General features: G+C 43.9%; 1 protein-coding gene across 8 annotated transcripts in view; it reads left to right on the forward strand.

Annotated features, from left to right (window-relative positions):
* Window positions 1-20470, forward strand: part of PHACTR1 (phosphatase and actin regulator 1) — a 554233-nt gene that overhangs the window by 423108 nt on the left and 110655 nt on the right. For all 8 annotated transcript variants that reach the window (XR_012373825.1, XM_073877583.1, XM_073877585.1 and 5 more), the window contains one exon: window positions 19588-19668. Coding sequence is in view for 7 of the 8 variants with exons in the window: in XM_073877583.1 (XP_073733684.1) it covers window positions 19588-19668 (81 nt within the window). In the remaining variant the exon portion in view is untranslated. The remainder of the gene's footprint in view (window positions 1-19587; window positions 19669-20470) is intronic.

The following is a 20470-nucleotide window of genomic DNA, read 5'->3' on the forward strand; positions in this document are numbered from 1 at the left end:
GTCTCTCTCTCTGTCAAATAAATAAATAAAATTTTTAAAAAGTCCGTCCCCAAAAAGATAAATACTATATGATTCCACTTAGAATGAAATACCCAGAGTAGTCAGAATCAGAGAGAGAGTAGAATGGTGACTTCCAGAGAGGAATGGGGAGTTGTTTACCGGGCATAGAATTTTAGTTGTACAAGATGAAAAAGTTCCGGAGATCTGTTGCGCAACAATGTGGATTTACTTAAAGCTACTGAATTGTATGCTTAGGAGTAGCAAAGATGCTAGATATTCTATTGTGTGTTATTATACTGCTGTTTTTAATAACGCTAAGCTGATGGCATCACTGAGCTCAGAGCTTTGACACAGCACATGACAGAGTCCAGACAGTTTCTATTTAGAGTCTGTCTTCATGGTTTCACAGCAGTTCGTTTATTTAGCTAGCTCTGTCAGGTGACAGGGTATTTTAATAAGGGAAACAAGTCAAATGGAGTTGATTGATCTGTTCTTATCACTTGTTCTTGTAATATTGCGTGGGTACATCCTTGGGCACGATTTTCTATTAACCTGAAAACGAGGCCAGCACAGCCTTTTTTATGGGGTTGCCAGGAAGAAAGAAAATGGGTTGATGATGGACACTTGCCTTTGTAACGCCCCTGAGGTCGACTGCGCTCCCCTCAGCACCCCAACCATGCTTCATCCCCTCACTCACTCACCCTACGATGATACCAAGAATCAGAATTCTCATTCTCAATTGCTGCCTCAGCCTAGACCTTTGCTCACATCAGCCCAACCCTGGGACTCAATCCCTAACGTTGGGCAACTGCCAGACAGGATTATGGAACAAAGTTCCATTTGTGGGGTCCTGAACAATCCATCTCAAGCAAATGAAAGAACCTGAATTCTGCCGTTTTTATTCGTGAATTAAGGATTGGACATTTGTCAGCTTCCACTGTGCATGCTACAGTTATTTGAAAAGAGCAGAAGTATCCATCAGAAACAAACCTCACAAGTTGCAGTCACAAAAGACGAGCAGAGAGGCTGAGCATGCATTTAAGGGAGCAACGTGCCACCTGCCATATCTCCCTGCCTTGTCGTAACCGTGAGCACTGATGGCATTCCGTAGGAATGAGCAGTGCCTTGAGGAGAGCTTTGAGTAGCACTCTGCTTCCAGACCTCTCTTTTCTATTGCATATGTTATGAGATTTCTTCTTCTTTTGGTGGTGGTTATGTTTTTCAATTTTTCCAATTGCTGTTAGGGCAAGTGTTTGACTTCCAACTATATTGCTATTTAAATATTCTGGGATTTTTTTTTTCCAAGTATATTATCCAGGCCCCAACAGTTGATTTCCCTCTGCCCAGTACAGATTAACAATTCACATCAACTCTGAAAATAATGGACATTTCACCCTATTGGTTTTTTCTTTAAAGATTTTATTTATTTGCCAGAGAGAGAGAGTGCACAGTGGGGGGAGGGGCAGAGGGAGGAGCAGGCTCCCCACTGAGCAAGGAGCCCGACGTGGGACTCGATCCCAGGACCCTGGGGTCATGACCTGAGCCAAAGGCAGACGCTTAACTGACTGAGCCACCCAGGCGCCCCTCACCATATTGTTTTTATCATTAGTTGGCAAATATGTGAAGTACAGTCAAACCCAGTCCCTCTTTTCTGGGCGGAGCATCTTATTTATCATGCAAGAGAAGATTGAGACAGAAATGAAAAGAAATGTTTTGTCTGCAGAATAAGCAGGAACGTTCTTCAATTGCTTGGAACTTCTTCTTCGATTTGGAAGGTTTTGTTATTTAATTACAAGCAATTATTATGCATTTCTTCATGAGCACTTCTGTTCTGCTTCGGTGTAAAAGTCTCCAGCTATTTCAATGTGCACATCAAAATCCATGGCATATCCGCACATTCTTTCCTTTCCACCTGAAGTGACTGATGATACGCACCTTCGTAAACCTTTGTATACATGTAAGAGTGTGAAATTATAAACTGAAGCGTGACTGTGTTTCCTCTGGCCAAGTTAAGTTTTTCCGGAAGGAGAGCGTGGTAATAGTCACATGGTTTATGAGTTTTATGCATAGGGGCACTGTGCTTGGTACATGAAACCTCATTCAATAAGTAAATAATGGCTGAATTTAATAAAATGATTTAAGAAATCATCATAATTTTTACAAGCTACAAAATTCTGGGAAATAGCAAAAATTGTGTCTTTCATTCTTTTGTCTTTCCACAGTGGCCCGTCTGTACAGGTTTGTTCATTCATAGGCTGGACAAGTTGTGAGAGGTATTCCTTGTTCTTAAAGACACGGATGGAATCATGTAATGGTTAAGTGTTCACACGCTGGAATCACCCGGCTTGGGTTCAAATCCATCTGTGCACTTTGGGCAAGTTACTGAACATTTTCCTTTTCTGCAAAATGGAGCTAGTGGTACCGACCTTGTAGAGCTGTGTTGAGATTTATAGAAAGTATTACATAGGAAACCAGTAAAGTAGCTCCTAATGCATAGTTTTTTAAAAATTTTATTATGTTAGTCACCGTACAATACATCATTAGTTTTTGATGTAGTGATCCATGATGGCATCGTTTGTGTGTAACACCCAGTGCTCCATGCAGTACGTGCCCTCCTTAACACCCATCACCAGACTAACCCATCCCCCCTCCCCCCTCCCCTCTAGAACCCTCAGTTCGTTTCTCAGAGTCCAGAGTGTCTCATGGTTCATCTCTCCCTCCGATTTCCCCCCCTTCATGTTTCCCTTCCTTCTCCTAATGTCCTCCCTGCTGTTCCTTATGTTCCACAAATAAGTGAAACCATGTGATAATTGACTTTCTCTGCTTGACTTATTTCACTTAGCATCATCTCCTCCAGTCCCATCCATGTTGATGTAAGAGTTGGGTATTCGTCCTTTCTGATGGCTGAGTAATATTCCATTGTGTATATGGACCGCATCTTCTTTATCCATTCTTCTGTTGAAGGGCATAGTTAAGTGTTACCATGGCAACATAAGGGCGAAACCGGGTCTTCGCTGAAAATGTCCCTTTCAGGCAGTGTATCTGTCTGAGTAGATGTCTGACGTAACTATGCATAGGTATAATTTTTTTAAAGATTTATTTATTTTAGAGAGAGAGAGTGCAAGTGGGGGGAGGGGCAGAGGGAGATGAAGAGAGAGAGAGAATCCCAAGCAGACTCCCTGCTGAGTGTGGAGCCCGATGTGGGGCTCCATCTCACCCCCCTGAGATCATGACCTGCGCCAAAATCAAGAGTCAGATGTTTAACCCACTGAGCCACCCAGGCGCCCCTGCATAGGTATAATTTTTAAAATTTTTGCTCCGAATTTTAGCTGACTTTCATTCTGACAGTAGGTAATAAGGACAAATAAAAACTCACCATCTAATGGTGCTGTCTTTCTCTGATTTATAAAGTGTCAGAGAAGTAAGATCTTAAAGCCTAAATGTCTTTTAAAGACTTCATTCAGCAGTGTTGATCTGACCATGAGTAGAAAAACAAGCAGCGAAGCAGGCAAGCTGATTTCCATTAAGTTGACACCACAAAACACTTTGAACAAGGGCCCTATTATCTCGTAGGTAACAGGTGGTAGCTGGGGTATTAAGCTGTTCTGGGCAGGATTTCAGATTTCCATTCTTCAGTGCCTCAGGCAGTACACTTCTGTCATAAAGTGATCAATAATAATTAGGTGTCTGGAATGAAATACAGTACGGTATTATGCTTCCTGCATCTGGAAGGAGAAACTCACTTAACTAGCTTTAAATCAGTGCATTCTCTTTTTATTCCTGGGGAGCAGCGTTTGAGGCAGCAGAGAACACAGTAGAAATGTGAATTGTGGCTTGGTGCACAATCACACAAAAAATTAGGTGTTATGACACACTCTGCTACAAGTAATAGAAGCAAGCCCCAAAGCATTGATCCTTTATTTCTGACATAAACACTTTCATCACACTGCATTCTCTATGACTGGAAGGCCACCTGTTTCACATTTAATAAAAATAGCTGTCACAATAGGTGATCTATAGGTGAAGGGACAAAGCGAAGCTTGTCAATGGGGCTTAATGTAAATTATTTTTCAGATTTTATAGTTTATTAAATCATGTTCTAGCATGTTCCCGTCCCGGGGGGCCAATAAATGGACAAGGAATTATTTCTTTTGTGTCTCGTCGGTCTCAGAAGAGAAAACTGATACTTATTCTGTTAGAATTTGATTTGAAGTTTTCCTGTGCACATTGGGGCTGAAAGAGCCAGACCATGGAAAATTTCCTCCGTGCACTCCCAAGAGTGCTGAGCCTGATCCCCACAAAATTACTTCCCCTAAGTTGCTTCTTCCTTGTCACTCCGGGGTTTGGACAGCAAGAGCCCCTCATCCTGCTTTCAAAATGCAGAATCCTTGCTGCTGCAAAATTACCTAAAGCTTTCTGCCCCCACACTACCGGTCCCTGCCCTGCTGCCTAGAGACTCGCAAGCATCAAAGCAGCTCTTCCACACTCTTGCCTGACCTATTTGAAGAAATGACCGGGAAAAGAAGTACAGCTTTTAGAAGGACCCTTTCTTTCATTAACCGGAGCTTGTCTGCTGTCCAACTGCATAATTTTATTATCTGGTGGCTGAGTTTTCTGTTCCCCTTCAGAGACCATTGGAGCAGTACAAAAGGAAGCAGAGTTAGAATGTCCTTTTCATGTTTTTATTTTGGAAAATAAAATACACTGGAAAAAAATGCATCAAGCGTCGATGTGCAGTTTAACAGGTGGTTATAAAGCAAACTCCATATAATCACTGCCCACGTCAGGAAAATTACCAACGGCCCCTGGAAGCCCCTTGATGTGCCTTTCTTTTAAGGTTTTATTTATTTATTGAGGGGGAGGCAGAGGGAGCGGGAGAGAGAATGCCAAGCAGACTCCACGCCCAGCAGGGAGCCCAGCGCGGGGCTCGATCTCATGACCCTGAGATCATGACCTGAGCTGAAATCAAGAGTCGGACGCTCAGCAGACTGAGCCACCCAGGCGCCCCTTGATATGCCTTTCTGATTGCAGTCCACCTTCCCACCAAAGGTACACACTGACTTGATTTTTATTGTGATGATATCCTTGCTCATATTTGTAGTTTTCAAGGTTGGAGATGTATCTCTAAAGTATACATTTAGTTTTGCCAGTTTTTGAACTTTATGTAAATGGAATCACGGTATAAGAGTTTTGTCTTGCTCTTTTTACTCAACATTACTTGTAAGATTCATTCATTTTGTGTGTTTAGTTTTTATTTTGAATATTTTCAAATGTAAGAGAAATTGAGAGAATTATATACTGGTGTTATAATATAATTGCTTGATCACCACCTAATAGTTACAGAGATTTGGCCTTACTTGTTGTTTTTTTTTTTTCCTCTTGAAATGTTTTAAAGTTAATTACAGACATTTTTTTAAAGGGGTGCGTAGGGAGGGGCAGGGGGAGAGAATCTTAGGCAGTCTCCATGCCCCCTCAGAGCCCAACACAGGGCTCGATCTGACAACCCTGAGATCATGACCTGAACCAAAATCAAGAGTCGGACACTTGGGACGCCTGGTTGGCTCAGCCGTTAAGCGTCTGCCTTTGGCTCAGGTCATGATCCCAGGGTCCTGGGATCGAGCCCCACATCGGGCTCCCTGCTCCGCGAGAAGCCTGCTTCTCCCTCTCCCACTCCCCCTGCTTGTGTTCCTGCTCTCGCTGTGTCTCTCTCTGTCAAATAAATAAAATCCTTAAAAAAAAAAAAAAAGTCGGACGCTTAACCGACTGAACCACCCAGGCACCCCAATTACATTTCTAATCATGCATCTCTAAAAAATAAGGGAAATGTCCCATATAACCACAAGACCCTTATCCTATATAGCAAAACTAGTAATAATGCCCTGATATCATCTAATACCCAGTCCATATTCGTGCATTTCCAACTGACCCCAAAACACTTTTCTAGCTGGTTTGTTCAAACCAGGATCCAATCAAGATCCATAACGAGTTTCTGAAGTAGTTTTAGCCATACAACTTGCAGCTGAGAATGAGTCTGTGCTCCTGCCTTTTCCCCCATACATTTAATCGGCGGGTAGAGCTCTCGTGGGACCCGGCTGTGGGCACTTCACCCACAGGAACGAGGAAAACGAATCACCTCATCTCTGCTAATGACAGGGTCCTACTCTCCTGCTCTATGACTGCAGAGGAAATTGCACTGTCTGAATGCCTGTCAGAAGGAAGCACCTGCTATCAATTATGTCAAAACCAGAAATGTTATTTGGGGCAGATACTCTGTGGTACTGGTCTGCTCAAGGTTAAACAAGTCTAGTTATACTTCTCTGGGGGAATGCATGGGGGACCACCCATCCAGGGAGCTCACTGGAACGCAACTCCAGTCTCCGTCAGCTTCACTTCCGACCAGGACCCCCGGGAGCACCGGTGGATGGATGGCTGGTGCCTTCGCTCGATTAGGATCTTCCTGGTCAGCCACGTCTTGCTTGCTTGGTATTGCAAGACTTTGGGTTTTGGGTTGTGTTTGATTCCTTTGCCAGAAAGCTCTTTCTGAAGGAGTTGGGCCCTCTCTGACCCTGCTAAGGTAAGACAAGCTGACCTCCCTGGTTCCTTTGTATGGAAGAACATCACATTTGTTCCCTGTGATCTGGTATCTATTTAGATCAGCATTTCCCAGACGATCTTCCTCTGAATGACAGTCCCATAGTACTCCATAAAAGGATCATATTGTCAAATGAATTTGGGAGAAACACCGGATTCAATAGAAACCATTCAATTGAATGGTTTCAATAGAGTGTGGTAGCTTATTCTACCGCTGGTTTCTTTACTGTATGTCCTTTTGTGCTAATGCACACTGGGCTTCTCCAGGGAGACTTGGCGTTTCCCCCAGTTGTCTCACAACCTTTTCCTCAGAGCATCTCTGGACGTTACTGTTCTGCAGAGCAGACTTTAGAAAGTGCTGATTTGGAGGACTTGGACAAAATCACAAGCAACATAAAAGAACAGCCTCATCTACCTCATGCGTCGGGAAGACTATCCAGGCCGGCTACGTAGCAGTACACGAGCACAGGGGCCGGGTTACCGTGCTGGAGACGAGGAACTTTGTTCATGCACACCCTCCACCTGGACTTCTGCTTCTGTTCAGACTGGAGCCATGGGGGAATCAGGATCTGTGCATGTTACAAGGACAGTTACACCTTAAATTCTACCTTACAGATGGAATTGCCCCATGGTTTAAAGTTTTAAAGGGAAAAAAAATTCTGTACTGGTCAGCCTCTCTGATTTTGAGGATCACTTGACCTTAATTGCTAAATATTTTTTAAAGATTTTTTTTAATTATTTATTTTAGAGAGTGTGGGGAGGGGGGAGGAAAGAATCTCAAGCAGACTCCACACCAAGCACAGAGCCCGGTATCGGGCTCCATCTCACAACCCCTGAGATCATGACCTGAGCCAAAATCAAGAGTTGGACGATTAACTGACTGAGCCATCCAGGCACCCCGCCAAATATTTTTTTTTTAATTTCATTTTGAATTAGTAATTTAATAAGCTTTCTTCAGGCGATCAAGTAATCAAACCCTCTTGCCTCGTTATTCCACATTTGGCAAAATGTCTGGATGTTCCTAGGACTCGAATGTCTTTGTTAGTAAAAGGTACAATATCTGGTGTTCATACCAGTTGCTTCTAATATGACTTCTTGAATATGTTGGTCATACCATTCTGTCTGAAACTAGACATTTAGAGGTGCATTCACTTCTACTTTCCCTTCTTTTTCAATATAGCATTTAGATTGACAACCTTGTCGCTTTGCTCATTGATTTCCTTACGAAGTAACCGATCACTGGCATATGCCATCTGGTTTTTCAAAATGGAAGATCTCCAGGTTAATCCTACTTCTTCTTCCTTGTCTTTCTTGCCTTTTGTATATTGTACATATCAATTTAATTTTGAAACCATCTCTTCATCTTTAAAAAAAAAATGAAAGCATTTCATGTGGAGATAGTGTGAATGTGGATTGATTATTTTGTGCTGGTTTCCTAGGCTATAGTTGTATTCGATTAATAATCATTGTTCATAAGTCAGATGGGAAGCAGAGGTATGTTCTAGGCACTCGAGGTTCATTCTCTTTGTCACTCGTAGATTTCTAGACCGAATTCACACTCTCTGGGGTTGTAAAATTTCAAAGGGATGAAAGCCACTGATTTTACGTACAAGTTGACTGTTTTAACAACCGAAGGTATAAGACTCTGCAATAAGCTACCACACATTTCATTACTGCTCAGGTGTTTTTCCCACTTCAAATGTCTAGCTCCTCCAGAATGTAATTTAAAGGCAGCTGAGCAAAGAATTCAACAAAGATGGATTATCTTAGAGTATGAGCTGAACAAGTCCCTGCATCGGTACTCTGAGTAGAACCAAATAACTCATTCTAGCATCAATATTGCTTCCCCCACCACTGGCCCTGTTTCCTCATTTTTTTTAAATAAATAAGTAGTACTTAAAAGTTATGAAACATACAGTTTTTTTTCTTCCATCAGTACTGGGAACATATAAAAAATGCGTTGCCCATGGGGTACCTGGGTGGCTCAGTCGGTTAAGCACCCGACTCTAGGTTTCTGCTCAGGTCATGATCTCAAGGTTGTGAGATCGAGCCCCGTGTTGGGCTCCACGCTCAGCAGGGAGTCTGCTTGAGATTCCCTTTCTCCCTCTTCCTCTGCCCCTCCCTCCTACTCTCTCTCTTTCTCTCTAAAATAAATCTTAAAAAGAATGCACTATATAAAAAAAAATTAAAAGAATCCGCTACCCAGAAATTGTACATCTAGTGATATATTTTAGAAAAATTCTTCCACCTGTTCACGTGCATGCCAGAAAAATTATATTTACAGTACGAATGTTTGCCCCAAATCTGAAACAACTTAAGTTTCCTTCATTTGCAGATGGGTGAATAAATTAGGACACTTCTGCCCCCATGTAATGGTATATAGTATTCAGAGAGAGTGAGACGCTTCTGTATGTGCTAATGGGGAGAGCTCTAAAGCATATTGATCAATGAGGGGGAAGAAAGAGTTATAAAATAATATGAGCAGAATGATCCTATTTATGTTTTTAAAAACTGCATTTACACATAGTGGGGAGGGTTAGTGGAAAGGAGGGAGCAAAGGCGGGGGAAGAAGAGAGAGAGTGAAACAGAAGGAAAATATCAAAGGAGAGCAGTAATGAGATTTGGGAAGTTGTGTCCAGGGAAGCAAGGGCAGTGTAAAAAGGACTTTGTTTTCACTATATTTCTTGAATTATTTACAGGGAAATATTTTCATCAATTTTCATAAATGAAATAAAAGCATGTGTGTGTGTGCACATGCACAATAAAAAAGAGAATGTGCCAGTTATTTTAAAGATTTTGTTTATTTTATTTATTTTATTTTTTTTTAAAGATTTTATCCATTTATTTCAGAGAGAGAGAGAATGAGAGACAGAAAGCACTAGAGGGAAGAGGGTCAGAGGGAGAAGCAGACTCCTCGCTGAGCAGGAAGCCCGACGCGGGACTCGATCCCCGGACTCAAGGATCATGACCCGAGCCGAAGGCAGTCGCCCAACCAACTGAGCCACCCAGGCGCCCCGATTTTTTTTTATTTTAGAGAGGGAGCAGAGGGTTGAGGAGGGAGAGAGAATCTCAAGCAGACTCTGCCGAGCGCGGAGCTCAACTCGGGGCTCGTCAATCTCACGACCCTAAGATTATGACCTGAGCAGAAATCAAGTCATACTGAGCCACCCAGGTGCCCCGAGAATGTGCCAGTTATTTTTAACAAATTCTTCCAATCCAGGCATTCGCTAGGAGAGCAGTCTGCTCAAGATGTCTGTTTTAAGTTCATGGATGTCAGAGAAGCATGGGAGTCCTTGGTTTAGCACAAACCTGTGTGGATGGGGAGATGCTGGGGACCTGGCTTCTGGTAACTGTGGCATGGACTGCAGTGCTGGCTCAGAAGAGCTCCCAGAAGCACTTAGACGGGGAACCACTCCATCATTGTGGGCTGGTCTCCGGGCTTTAGTGGAATTTACTCCCAGGGATCAGTTCTTCACCATACTCTGCCTTTCAAAAGCATTTGCTCAAATGGAAACAGACTTCAGAACAAGAGGTTGGAACATAAAGCTATGGGAAATACCCCTAGTTTTTCCTTTGCTGACAAACCACTGCAAGGATAGGTGTGTTTTAAGATGTTGGTCCTGCTATTATTTAGGTATGGTGGGGTCAACTGATCAGGCGATGCCTGCCATTAAAAAGATGGTTTGGGGATGGCTTGGGTGACTCAGTGGGTTAAGTGTCTGACTGTTGGTTTCAGCTCAGGTCATGATGTCAGCGTCCTGGGATCGAGCCCCATGTCGAGCTCCCCGCTCAGCACAGAGTCTGCTTGTCCTTCTTCCAACCCCTCTGTTCCTGTCTCCACTCGTGCTCTGTCTCTTCTCTCTCTCTCTCAAATAAAATCTTAAAAAAAATTTAAAAAGATGGTTTTTTACACTCACAGAGTCCAAGAGAAAGGGTCATGCCATGCCATGGAGGACCATGTGGGGAAGCATCGGGGTTGATCAGGAGGCAGAGAGAGTGGGAGGGAAATGTGGGAAATGCGGGCAAGAGCCTTTAGTGTGTTCCCCACAGGAAAGAATGGACAGGGTAAGCAAGCTTGTCTGGCTGGTTTGAATCATTTCAGCGGGCTCTGGGGCATAGGGACTATTTCCAGTTGTCTAGACCCTGGCCTGTGCTGATGAGGACAGGTGGAGAATGGCCTGTAGAGTATGAGCTCCGTAAAGGAGGTGGTTGAGGGTAAGGGCTCTAGGTCAGGTGGTTTGCACGTGAAAGGTATGTTCACAGGCTAGTCAGGGACTGCCTGTGGGATTTGGCTAGCCCTGGGAGAGGCAGCCTCACCAGGATTAGCAAGACCCCCAAGAGTTACCTGAAACTAATGTAACATTGTATGTAAATTTAAATTAAATTTTAATTCAGAAAAAAGAAAAATACAGAAAGTAAAAAGACAAGATTAATAGTGATAGAGATGCAAGAATAATTATGGATCTCAAGGATTTCTGCGTGGCTTTTATATTAAGGCTGAGTTTGATGGCAAGCTTGGGAAGTCCAGTTACTTGGACATCCTAACCTTTGACTATGGTTTCAGGCAGGGGGGCATTTGGGGCTTATTTTTGGTACAGTAATTGAGAAATCTCTCTCCTATTCATTTTCAAGCAAGAGAGGTACGCACGGGAAGCTTCTTTTTGTGCATTTGGATCTACTCAACTAATTCTTTGTTGGTCTATAAAAGCAAATCAGTAATTTTTTCCCCCTTTTCCTCTTCAGGCTGCCTCTTACGCTGGGCATAGAATTTTAGACCAAGTCCCTGCGATAGACTTCTGCACAATTGCTGGCTGATGCGATTTTGTCTTTGATGTTTCGCTTGCCACAGGACCACCTCGAAAGCTTATTACAGTGTTCTGCATTTACTGCAGCCTGGAAAATTGGTTCTTTTCTAAAGATCCACTATCTGAGCTATATTTTCATTTTGGGGCAGAATTAGATTCCTGCTTTTTCTATTTTGGTTCTACTGTTTAGAGATTTAGAAAAATGTTTCCAGAAATTTACCTTTATATACTAAATTCCTCACCCTTTGATTTTAACATTGTCCTCTTATTTACTGTGGCTTAACGTTTATTTAATTGTCTGTTTAGATGTACTGTTTTTGTTTTTAACTGATGTTTTTGCCATTATGGGAATTTTCTCTCACAGTCGCTTTTTTTTTCATGTCTTAACAACTTATGGAAGTATCACTTATGTACCATACAATTAACTCATTGAAGGCATATAACTCAGTGATTCTGGTAAATTTAAAGAGTTGTACAGCTATCACCATGGTCTAGTTTTATAACCAAAATGCTTACTCCAGAACATTCCCATGTGTGATCTCTCAGATTTCTTACTGCCCTGTGCTTTAATAACTCAGTAACATTTGAGTGATCCTTGTGTTTTATATTTTCTTGTTTAAAAATAAGCCCTTACTGACTTTATCTTTCTTTTATATAAAAATACTACTTTTTGGGGCACCTGGGTGGCTCGGTCGTTAAGCGTCTGCCTTCGGCTCAGGTCATGATCCCAGGGTCCTGGGATCGAGCCCCGCATCAGGATCCTGCTCAGTGGGAAGCCTGCTTCTCCCTCCCCCACTCCCCCTGCTTGTGTTCCCTCCCTCGCTGTGTCTCTCTCTCTGTCAAATAAATAGAATTTTAAAAAAATATATATATATAACTTTTTTCTTTTAGAGAGAGAGAATGAGTGAGAGCAGGGGTGAGGGGCAGAGGGAGAGGGAGAGAATCTTAAGCAGGCTCCACACCCAGCTCAGAGTCCGAGGCAGGGCTCAATCTCAGGACCCTGAGATCATGACCTAAATGGAAATCAAGAGTCAGATGCTCAACCGACTGAGCCACCCAGGTGCCCCTAAAAATATTACTTTTTACCACACATCTAATGAGACTGTTTTTCAGTTTTCTTTTTTTAAAAGAAATGGGTGACTTTGTACTGTTAATTTCCATTTCCTGTGTCCCAAAGGCCAAGCATTGCCTAGTGAATCAGCTCACGGTCATGCCTTGGATCTCACTTAATCTGATTTATTCCTGCTATCGTTTGGGCAGGTGTGGTACCCATTACACCTCCTTTCTTCCCTGATGTGTTAATTTTTTCCTCTGACTTTAACTTTTTGTCATTTCTTCTCTGTTTTTCTTTTTTCCATCTTTATTCTACCCAAAGCCAAGGTTGTTGGAGAAGGCAGATCGGACCTCGTCTTGGTCAGTGAACAGGAAACCATTATGTTTTCTTTCCCCCACATCAAACCTTCCCCTGCCCCGTGTTTTATAGTTCAGTAGTAGACCAGGTCAGAGGATCTTAGTCATCCTTCTGTACCAAACAGCCCACTTAATTTTACTCCCAAGAGCAGTAGTGAGCTTGTCTTTGCCCGTAGTTACACTTAGCTCTTACTTTGGAAGGGCTGCTAAAAATAAGACTGGAAGAGAGGCATCACATATATCTTGTTAAAAGAATAAGTAAAGAGTGCCCCAGAAGAAAGACTCTTCTAAGAATAAAGTACAATTATGCCATTTTACCATGACCTACAGCCCCAAATAAACTAATAATAAAATCGCCTTCCCTTTTTAGAGTCTTGTACATTAGATTATTTAGAGCCTGTGCACATCATAAGGATCTGCACAATGTGGTATGGAAGAAAAAAAACAGATGCTAATATCTCTTTCTGCTCTGCCACTTGCTATTTGACTCTGAGCAAGTCAGGTTTGCAGGGTCTCCAGTACCTCTGAGAAATGGGAATGATACTACTTCACAGGATGTGGTGAGGATTAAGTTAAATAACATCACATGCCACCCTTCTCAAAATGATCTGTGTATCTCCCCGTGGACACAGGGTTCTGTGCTAGGAAATGGACAAAGCCAAAGGAAAAAGAAACCATCTCTTCCCAGAATGTCAGTTGAATTTGGAAATTGGTTGGGGGGAGGTGGGTATTATCTTATTTAAATAAGAGCAGATAGATCTATTATGTGAGCTCCACCTTAGTTCTTTTTTTAATTTTATTTTATTATGTTAGTCACCATACAGTACATCATTAGTTTTTGATGTAGTGTTCCATGATTCATTGTTTGCATGTAACACCCAGTGCTCCATGCAGAACGTGCCCTCAATACCCATCACCGGGCTAACCCATCCCCCCACCCCTCTCCCCTCTAGAACCCTCAGTTGGATTCTCAGAGTCCAGAGTCTCTATGGTTCGTCTCCCCCTCTGATTCCCCCCCTTCATTTTTCCCTTCCTTCTCCTAATGTCCTCCATGCTATTACTTATGTTTCACAAATAAGTGAAACCATATGATAATTGACTTTCTCTGCTTGACTTATTTCACTTAGCATCATCTCCTCCAGTCCCATCCATGTGGATGTAAAAGTTGGGTTTTCATCCTTTCTGATGGCTGAGTAATATTCCGTTGTATATATGGACCACACCTTCTTTATCCATTCATCTGTTGAAGGGCATCGCGGCTCTTTCCACAGTTTGGCTATTGTGGACATTGCCCCTATGAACATTGGGGTGCATATGGCCCTTCTTCTCACTACGTCTGTGTCCTTGTGGTAAATACCCAGGAGTGCAATTGCTGGATCGTATGGTAGCTCAATTTTTAAATTTTTGAGGAACCTCCACACTGTTTTCCAAAGTGGATGTACCAACTTGCATTCCCACCAACAGTGTAAGAGGGTTCCCCTTTCTCCACAACCTCTCCAACATTTGTTGTTTCTTGCCTTGCCAATTTTTGCCGTTCTAACTGGTGTAAGGTGGTATCTCAATGTGGTTTTGATTTGAATTTCCCTGATGGCTAATGATGATGAACATTTTTTCATGTGTCTGGTAGCCATTTGTATGTCTTCTTTGGAGAAGTGTCTGTTCATGTCTTCCGCCCATTTTTTGACTGGATTATTTGTTTTTTGGGTGTTGAGTTTGAGAAGTTCTTTATAGATCTTGGATACCAGCCCTTTATCTGTAGTGTCATTTGCAAATATCTTCTCCCATTCTGTGGGTTGCCTCTTTGTTTTGTTGACTGTTTCTTTTGCTGTGCAGAAGCTTTTTATCTTCTTTGACATCGGCCACAGCAACTTCTTTCAAGATACATCTCCAAAGGCTAGTAAAACGGAAGCAAAAATGAACTTTTGAGACTTCACCTTAGTTCTTTTTTTGAAAAAGATTTTATTTAAGAGAGTGAGAGAGGGAGAGCATGAGCGGGGGGAAGGGCACAGAGAGAGAAAGCAGACTCCCCGCTGAGCAGGGAGCCCGACATGGGGCTTGATCCCAGGACCCCGGGATCATGACCTGAGCAGAAGGCAGACGCTTAACCAACTAAGCCACCCAGGCGCCCTTCCATCTTAGTTCTTAAGGAAAAACTCAGAACAGTAAAGGAATGGCATGCTTGGGACAGCCTACCTTGGGGCCCCTGGCACTACTGCTTTGCCATTAGGAGTGTTTCCGTGGAGAAGTTTGAAAAACACTGGTACTTGAAAGAGTTTATCATGGTCTATGCCAGAATAGCATGGTCTTAGTTAACCCCTTAGTTAATCCTTGTTTTAGAAAGTAGGCAGCCACATTTCCCCAGCATGTACTTGTTATCCCCTCTTAAGCATAGCTAACACTGGGCTCACCATCTTCCCTACAAACCTGATTCTCAACCCACATCCCCCACGGAGTCATCAACACCACCATCCATTCAACTATGCAAGTCAGGAAACAAGCAATTGCCCTTGACCCCTCTTCCTTCACATCCTTAACTTGACACCATGGCAACCTTGCCACCTTCCCATGACTTGAATGCATCCTTTGCCTGCGTCTCCATCACCAGCATCTGGGTCCAAGCGACCATCATTTCTTGCCTAGACTAGGGAATCCCCTAGAACCGGCCTTCCTCCAATCCATTCTCCATGGTGAAGCGGGCTTTGATCTCTCATGGTTTATTCCCATTGCCCTTAGAATAACATGGTCCGTGAGGCCCTGCGTGGCCCAGCCGCCCCAGCCCTCTGGCCACATCTCGAGTCCTCCTCCATCTAGTGCTGCAGTAACATCGGGGCCTCTCTCTTCGCCAACAGCACCATGACTCCTCCATCAGGAGCCATTGCCCAGCTTGCTGGGTCTGGAGTGTCTCCCTCAGCCCTTCCCTGACTGCCCTTGCCGAGATGATAGATATTCATCTTCCAAACCCCGCTTGTGGGTCTTTTCCTCAGAAAAGCCTTTCGTCATGGATAAAGAAGATGTGGTATATATACACAATGGAATATTATGCAGCCATCAAAAGGAATGAGATCTTGCCATTTGCAACGACATGGATGGAACTGGAGGGTGTTATGCTGAGTGAAATAAGTCAATCAGAGAAAGACATGTATCATATGACCTCACTGATATGAGGAATTCTTAATCTCAGGAAACAAACTGAGGGTTGCTGGAGTGGTGGGGGGTGGGAGGGATGGGGTGGCTGGGTGATAGACATTGGGGAGGGTATGTGCTATGGTGAGCACTGTGAATTGTGTAAGACTGATGAATCACAGATCTGTACTTCTGAAACAAATAATGCAATGTATGTTAAGGAAGAAGAAGAGAGCAGGAGGGGAAGAATGAAGGGGGCGAAATCGGAAGGGGAGACGAACCATGAGAGACGATGGACTCTGAAAAACAAACTGAGGGTTCTAGAGGGGAGGGGGGTGGGGGGATGGGTTAGCCTGGTGATGGGTATTAAAGAGGGCACATTCTGCGTGGAGCACTGGGTGTTATGCACAAACAATCATGGAACACTGCATCAAGAACTAATGATGTAATGTATGGTGATTAACATAACAATAAAAAACTTAAAAAAAGCCTTCATACTGATCATATGTCTGGTAGAATGTGGTCCCTTTCTTTTAACAGGACTTACCTCAATTTGTAATCACACATTAGCTAATACTACTTGATGACCGTCTGAACCACACATTAGTCTGTCAACTCTGCGAGGGTAGGGACTGTCCCTTCCATCACTAGCCCCTGGAGGAGTGCCTTTTGCCATGGACAGGGAATCTGTCACTGTTGGATGAGCGCAGGGAGCCCACGGAGGTCCGCATGGCTCAGTGGTTGGCTTGGGAGCACCCATGTTCTACTGAAACTTGCCATCTCAGACAACCAAGCCCATGGCTTTGCCCACCTTGCTGCAGATTCTTCCTTCAGTGCTGGGCCCCAGGTCCTGCCACTTCTGTCTGTGGCTTTGAAAAGCCCCTGAGAAACCTCATTTTTTTTAAATTTTTTATTGTTATGTTAATCACCATACATTACATCATTAGTTTTTGATGTAGTGTTCCATGATTCATTGTTTGTGCACAACACCCAGTGCTCCACGCAGAATGTGCCCTCTTTAATACCCATCACCAGGCTAACCCATCCCCCCGCCCCCCTCCCCTCTAGAACCCTCAGTTTGTTTTTCAGAGTCCATCGTCTCTCATGGTTCGTCTCCCCCTCCGATTTTCCCCTCTTCATTCTTCCCCTCCTTCTATCTTCTTCTTCTTTTTTTTTTTTCCTTAACATATATTGCGTTATTTGGAGAAACCTCATTTTGATTAAGGGAAATTACTCAATCTGTGGTTCAATACAGGGTTGGCGAAGCACCTCTTTATGCGTGCTTTCTGGGTGGCTTGATGCCACCCACAAGATCTGTTAACAGAGTCTTTGCTTTAAAACCGCTGCTTCACCTTGCCTGTCCAGTATTTTCCCACTGTGCCACTAAGCAAATCTTTGCTTAAAAGTGTTAACAGGATTTTTGTCCCCTTCGTGCCGAGGTTTTTGGTCATGCCGCTTCGAAGAATGAAGAGGTAGGCCAGACAAAGAGTGGTGGACAGCAAAGCAAAGTTTATTGAGCAAGAGTATAAAGCTCCCGAAGAGGGAGGGGGGCTCGAGTGGCTTGCCCTCAGAGTTTGTAAGTTTAGGGGATTTTATGAGCTCTTTTGCCGAACTTTCTTAAGCAATCAGGTTGTGCCGAGTTGTGCCAGTCAGGGCTTTGGTCATGTATCTGTCTACCTATTAGGTTAATGTCTCTGAGCTGATCGTCTCTTTTTGCTGACGTCCAGGTGCTTAGGTCTTAGCTGCCCCTTGCCCATAATACTGACAAATGCTTTGTGGTTAATTGTCTTTTAGGACGTTTTACAGAGGTGATTTCTGCAAAGGCCGCAAAGCAGAATACTAGTGTGGTCCTGTCTGAGCTGCACGTCAGGATGTTAGTGCTGTTTTATTTTAGCTATCCTGACTCCATATTTTCTTGTTGGGGACCGTGGCCCTGACTCCCAAACTGCCCAGCTCACTCCTAACAAAAGCAGACAGAACTTTCTAACCTAACTGCGTGCGGTTCTCCCTCCCTTCTCTGGGCGGTCCTCTTCTGCACAGAGGACATCTTTCTGTCCTCTTTGCACCCACGCCATGTCATTTGGTATGAGTAATAAAACTCCACACCCCCCCAAACAAGCACCATTCCAGTGATTTCTACACCCATCTTTATGACTTGACCTCCATACAACCCTCCTGACCTCACTTCTGTGGGTGTATATATATATATGTGTCCATTTTACTATTAATATGTTCTCAGGAAGTTTTATGGGAGTGCAGTCTAACCTCATATTTATTTTGCTGCCTTACGCCACTTAATTCATTATAAGAGAGAGTTAAAATATTTTAAAAATAGTAAGTCCCAAAAACATATAGAAGGTGATTTTCAACCTTGATATGACTGAGAATAACCCAGAGAGCTCTTCATGGCAATACAGATGTCCAGGTCCCACGCTGGACCTATTAAATCAGAGAAGCTGGGGCTGAGGCATGAGTGTTTTCTCAGACTGGCAAAGTGACTTGACCAAGGTCACTTGGCTAGTAGGTAACAGAATCCTAGCCCTGTTTCCTTGCTTGCTTTCTAGCGCCTACTTGTATTCTTTGGACTAAAGTCTCCTGAGCTCTGTGTGTGCATAATTAATCTGTGTATGAATTTGTCTGCATAAAAGTTTCTTTATTTTATAACTGGCTTCCCCCCTCCCTGCAGAATAACTGTATCCAAAGGATGTGGAGATTCTCAGGCTGACAAAAGCAACCAAAATAACCTCTCCCCTCCTCCACTCAGTGTTCATGTAGAAACAAATATCTACTGCTGGGGTGGCTTACTCCCTTCCGTGGGCTCTGCTGACTTCCCCCACCTTACCTCGATCCACAGACCTGCCCTCGGTGCTGCCCCTCACTTTTCCACTCATGGGCTCTGTTTTCGCTCAAATTGCCCTCTCTCATACCCACTGATCCAAGAGAAACCTCCCCTCTTCCCTCCTCCAGGGCCACCTGCTTGAGTGTTTGGCTTAGGGGCTCACCTGGATCCCGGTGGAGGTGCGATGTGTAAGTGGGCAGCTCACACCTCGCTTGTCTGCCTGTATTTGGAGCCTAAGAGAGGAATGCAATGGACACCTGTCCCACAGGGGTCCCCCACTACCTGCCCCCACCCCCCCAATCTCTCAATCCAGAGAGCTTTGTAAGAGCTATTTTCATACCATTTTTTTAATAGTTGGGAAGCAACAAAATCCTCCGTGAGACATGATCCATACGAACAACATAATTAAAGAAATCCTACTTAAAAGGAAATGCCACAATCAGGATGATGCACTGTGACACAGAGATTGTGCTGAGATTGGAGATAGCGTTTCTGCCTTTGAATCCTGGCTCCTCTTAGCAGTTCTGTTACTCTGACAAGTTGTTGAGTTTCTCTATGCTACAGATTACTCCACAATAAAGCGGGGTGAAATAAAATGAAATAAAAGCACCTACCTCATAGGTTGTTTGAAGATCATTTTGAAGATTCAGTGATATAATCTGATTAAAATGGGTTTCGGATTTCATTAATTTGCATAAATAAAATGTAACTTATAGAAGCTTTCCCGTATGTTACTTTTTAATACATGGTAACATATGATTCCTTTGAAAAATGTCTTTGTTACCGACTCACACCTGCTTCTCTGTGTTTTGCTTGTAGCCCTGGAAAGGAAAATATCAATGAGGCAAAGCAGAGAGGAGCTGATAAAACGAGGGGTCTTGAAGGAAATCTATGATAAAGGTAAGGGGGACTGGTCCCCTCCGCGGGGCCCGGAAAGCCGTGTGTGAAATATGTGTGCATATTTCTCGAGTTGGATTCCATTTTCTGCATTGCTTTGTCAGGATTTGAACCCTTAAAACTCCAGACAGTTTTGGAGGGAAAAGAATTTTGCAGACCACGCCACAGCTCTTGGTGTCATGTTAGAGGAGAGAAATCAAGCTCCTTTATTGTCAGCATTGGAATCACACCTACCAGGTGCCGTGCAGAATGACGAGGGGGCAGGAACGATGCGGGTCCTGGTCGGGAGCCTGTTCGTGTTCGAATGCACACAGCTGGGGTGAAGTTAATTGCCGAGGCTCCTTCCGGCACTGGGGGTTCCCAAGACAAAGGTGGTTTTTTTTGCTTATTGAATGACTCTTTCAATGCACATGTATGCAGTGGTTTAAATGGTGTATTGAGTATTCTTCGTTTTTATTTTCTAAGAGCTTTGATGTTTTAAATTAGGCTTTCTCTCCTTCCTCTCACTCCTTCTCTCCCCTCAGCTGCCCCTGCCCCCTCCTCCCCCTCCTCCCCCCTCCCCCTCCGCCCCTTCCCCCCTCCCCTCCGCCCCACCTCTCCTCTCCCACCTCTCCTCTCCTCCCCCTCCTCCCCCTCCTCCCCCTCCTTCCCCTTCCCTCCTCCCCCCTCCCCTCCTCCCCCCTCCTCTCCCCCCTCCTCCCCCCTCCCCCTCACCTGTTCCTCCGCCCTCCTCCCTTCCTCTCCTCCCCCACCTCTCCTCTCCCACCTCTCCTCTCCTCCCCCTCCTCCCCCTCCTCCCCCTCCT

This window comes from Callorhinus ursinus, unplaced genomic scaffold (genome assembly GCF_003265705.2).
Source record: "Callorhinus ursinus isolate GAN/ISIS: 27379988/994484 unplaced genomic scaffold, GSC_fseal_2.0 scaffold26, whole genome shotgun sequence".
NCBI classification, from domain to species: Eukaryota; Metazoa; Chordata; class Mammalia; order Carnivora; family Otariidae; genus Callorhinus; species Callorhinus ursinus.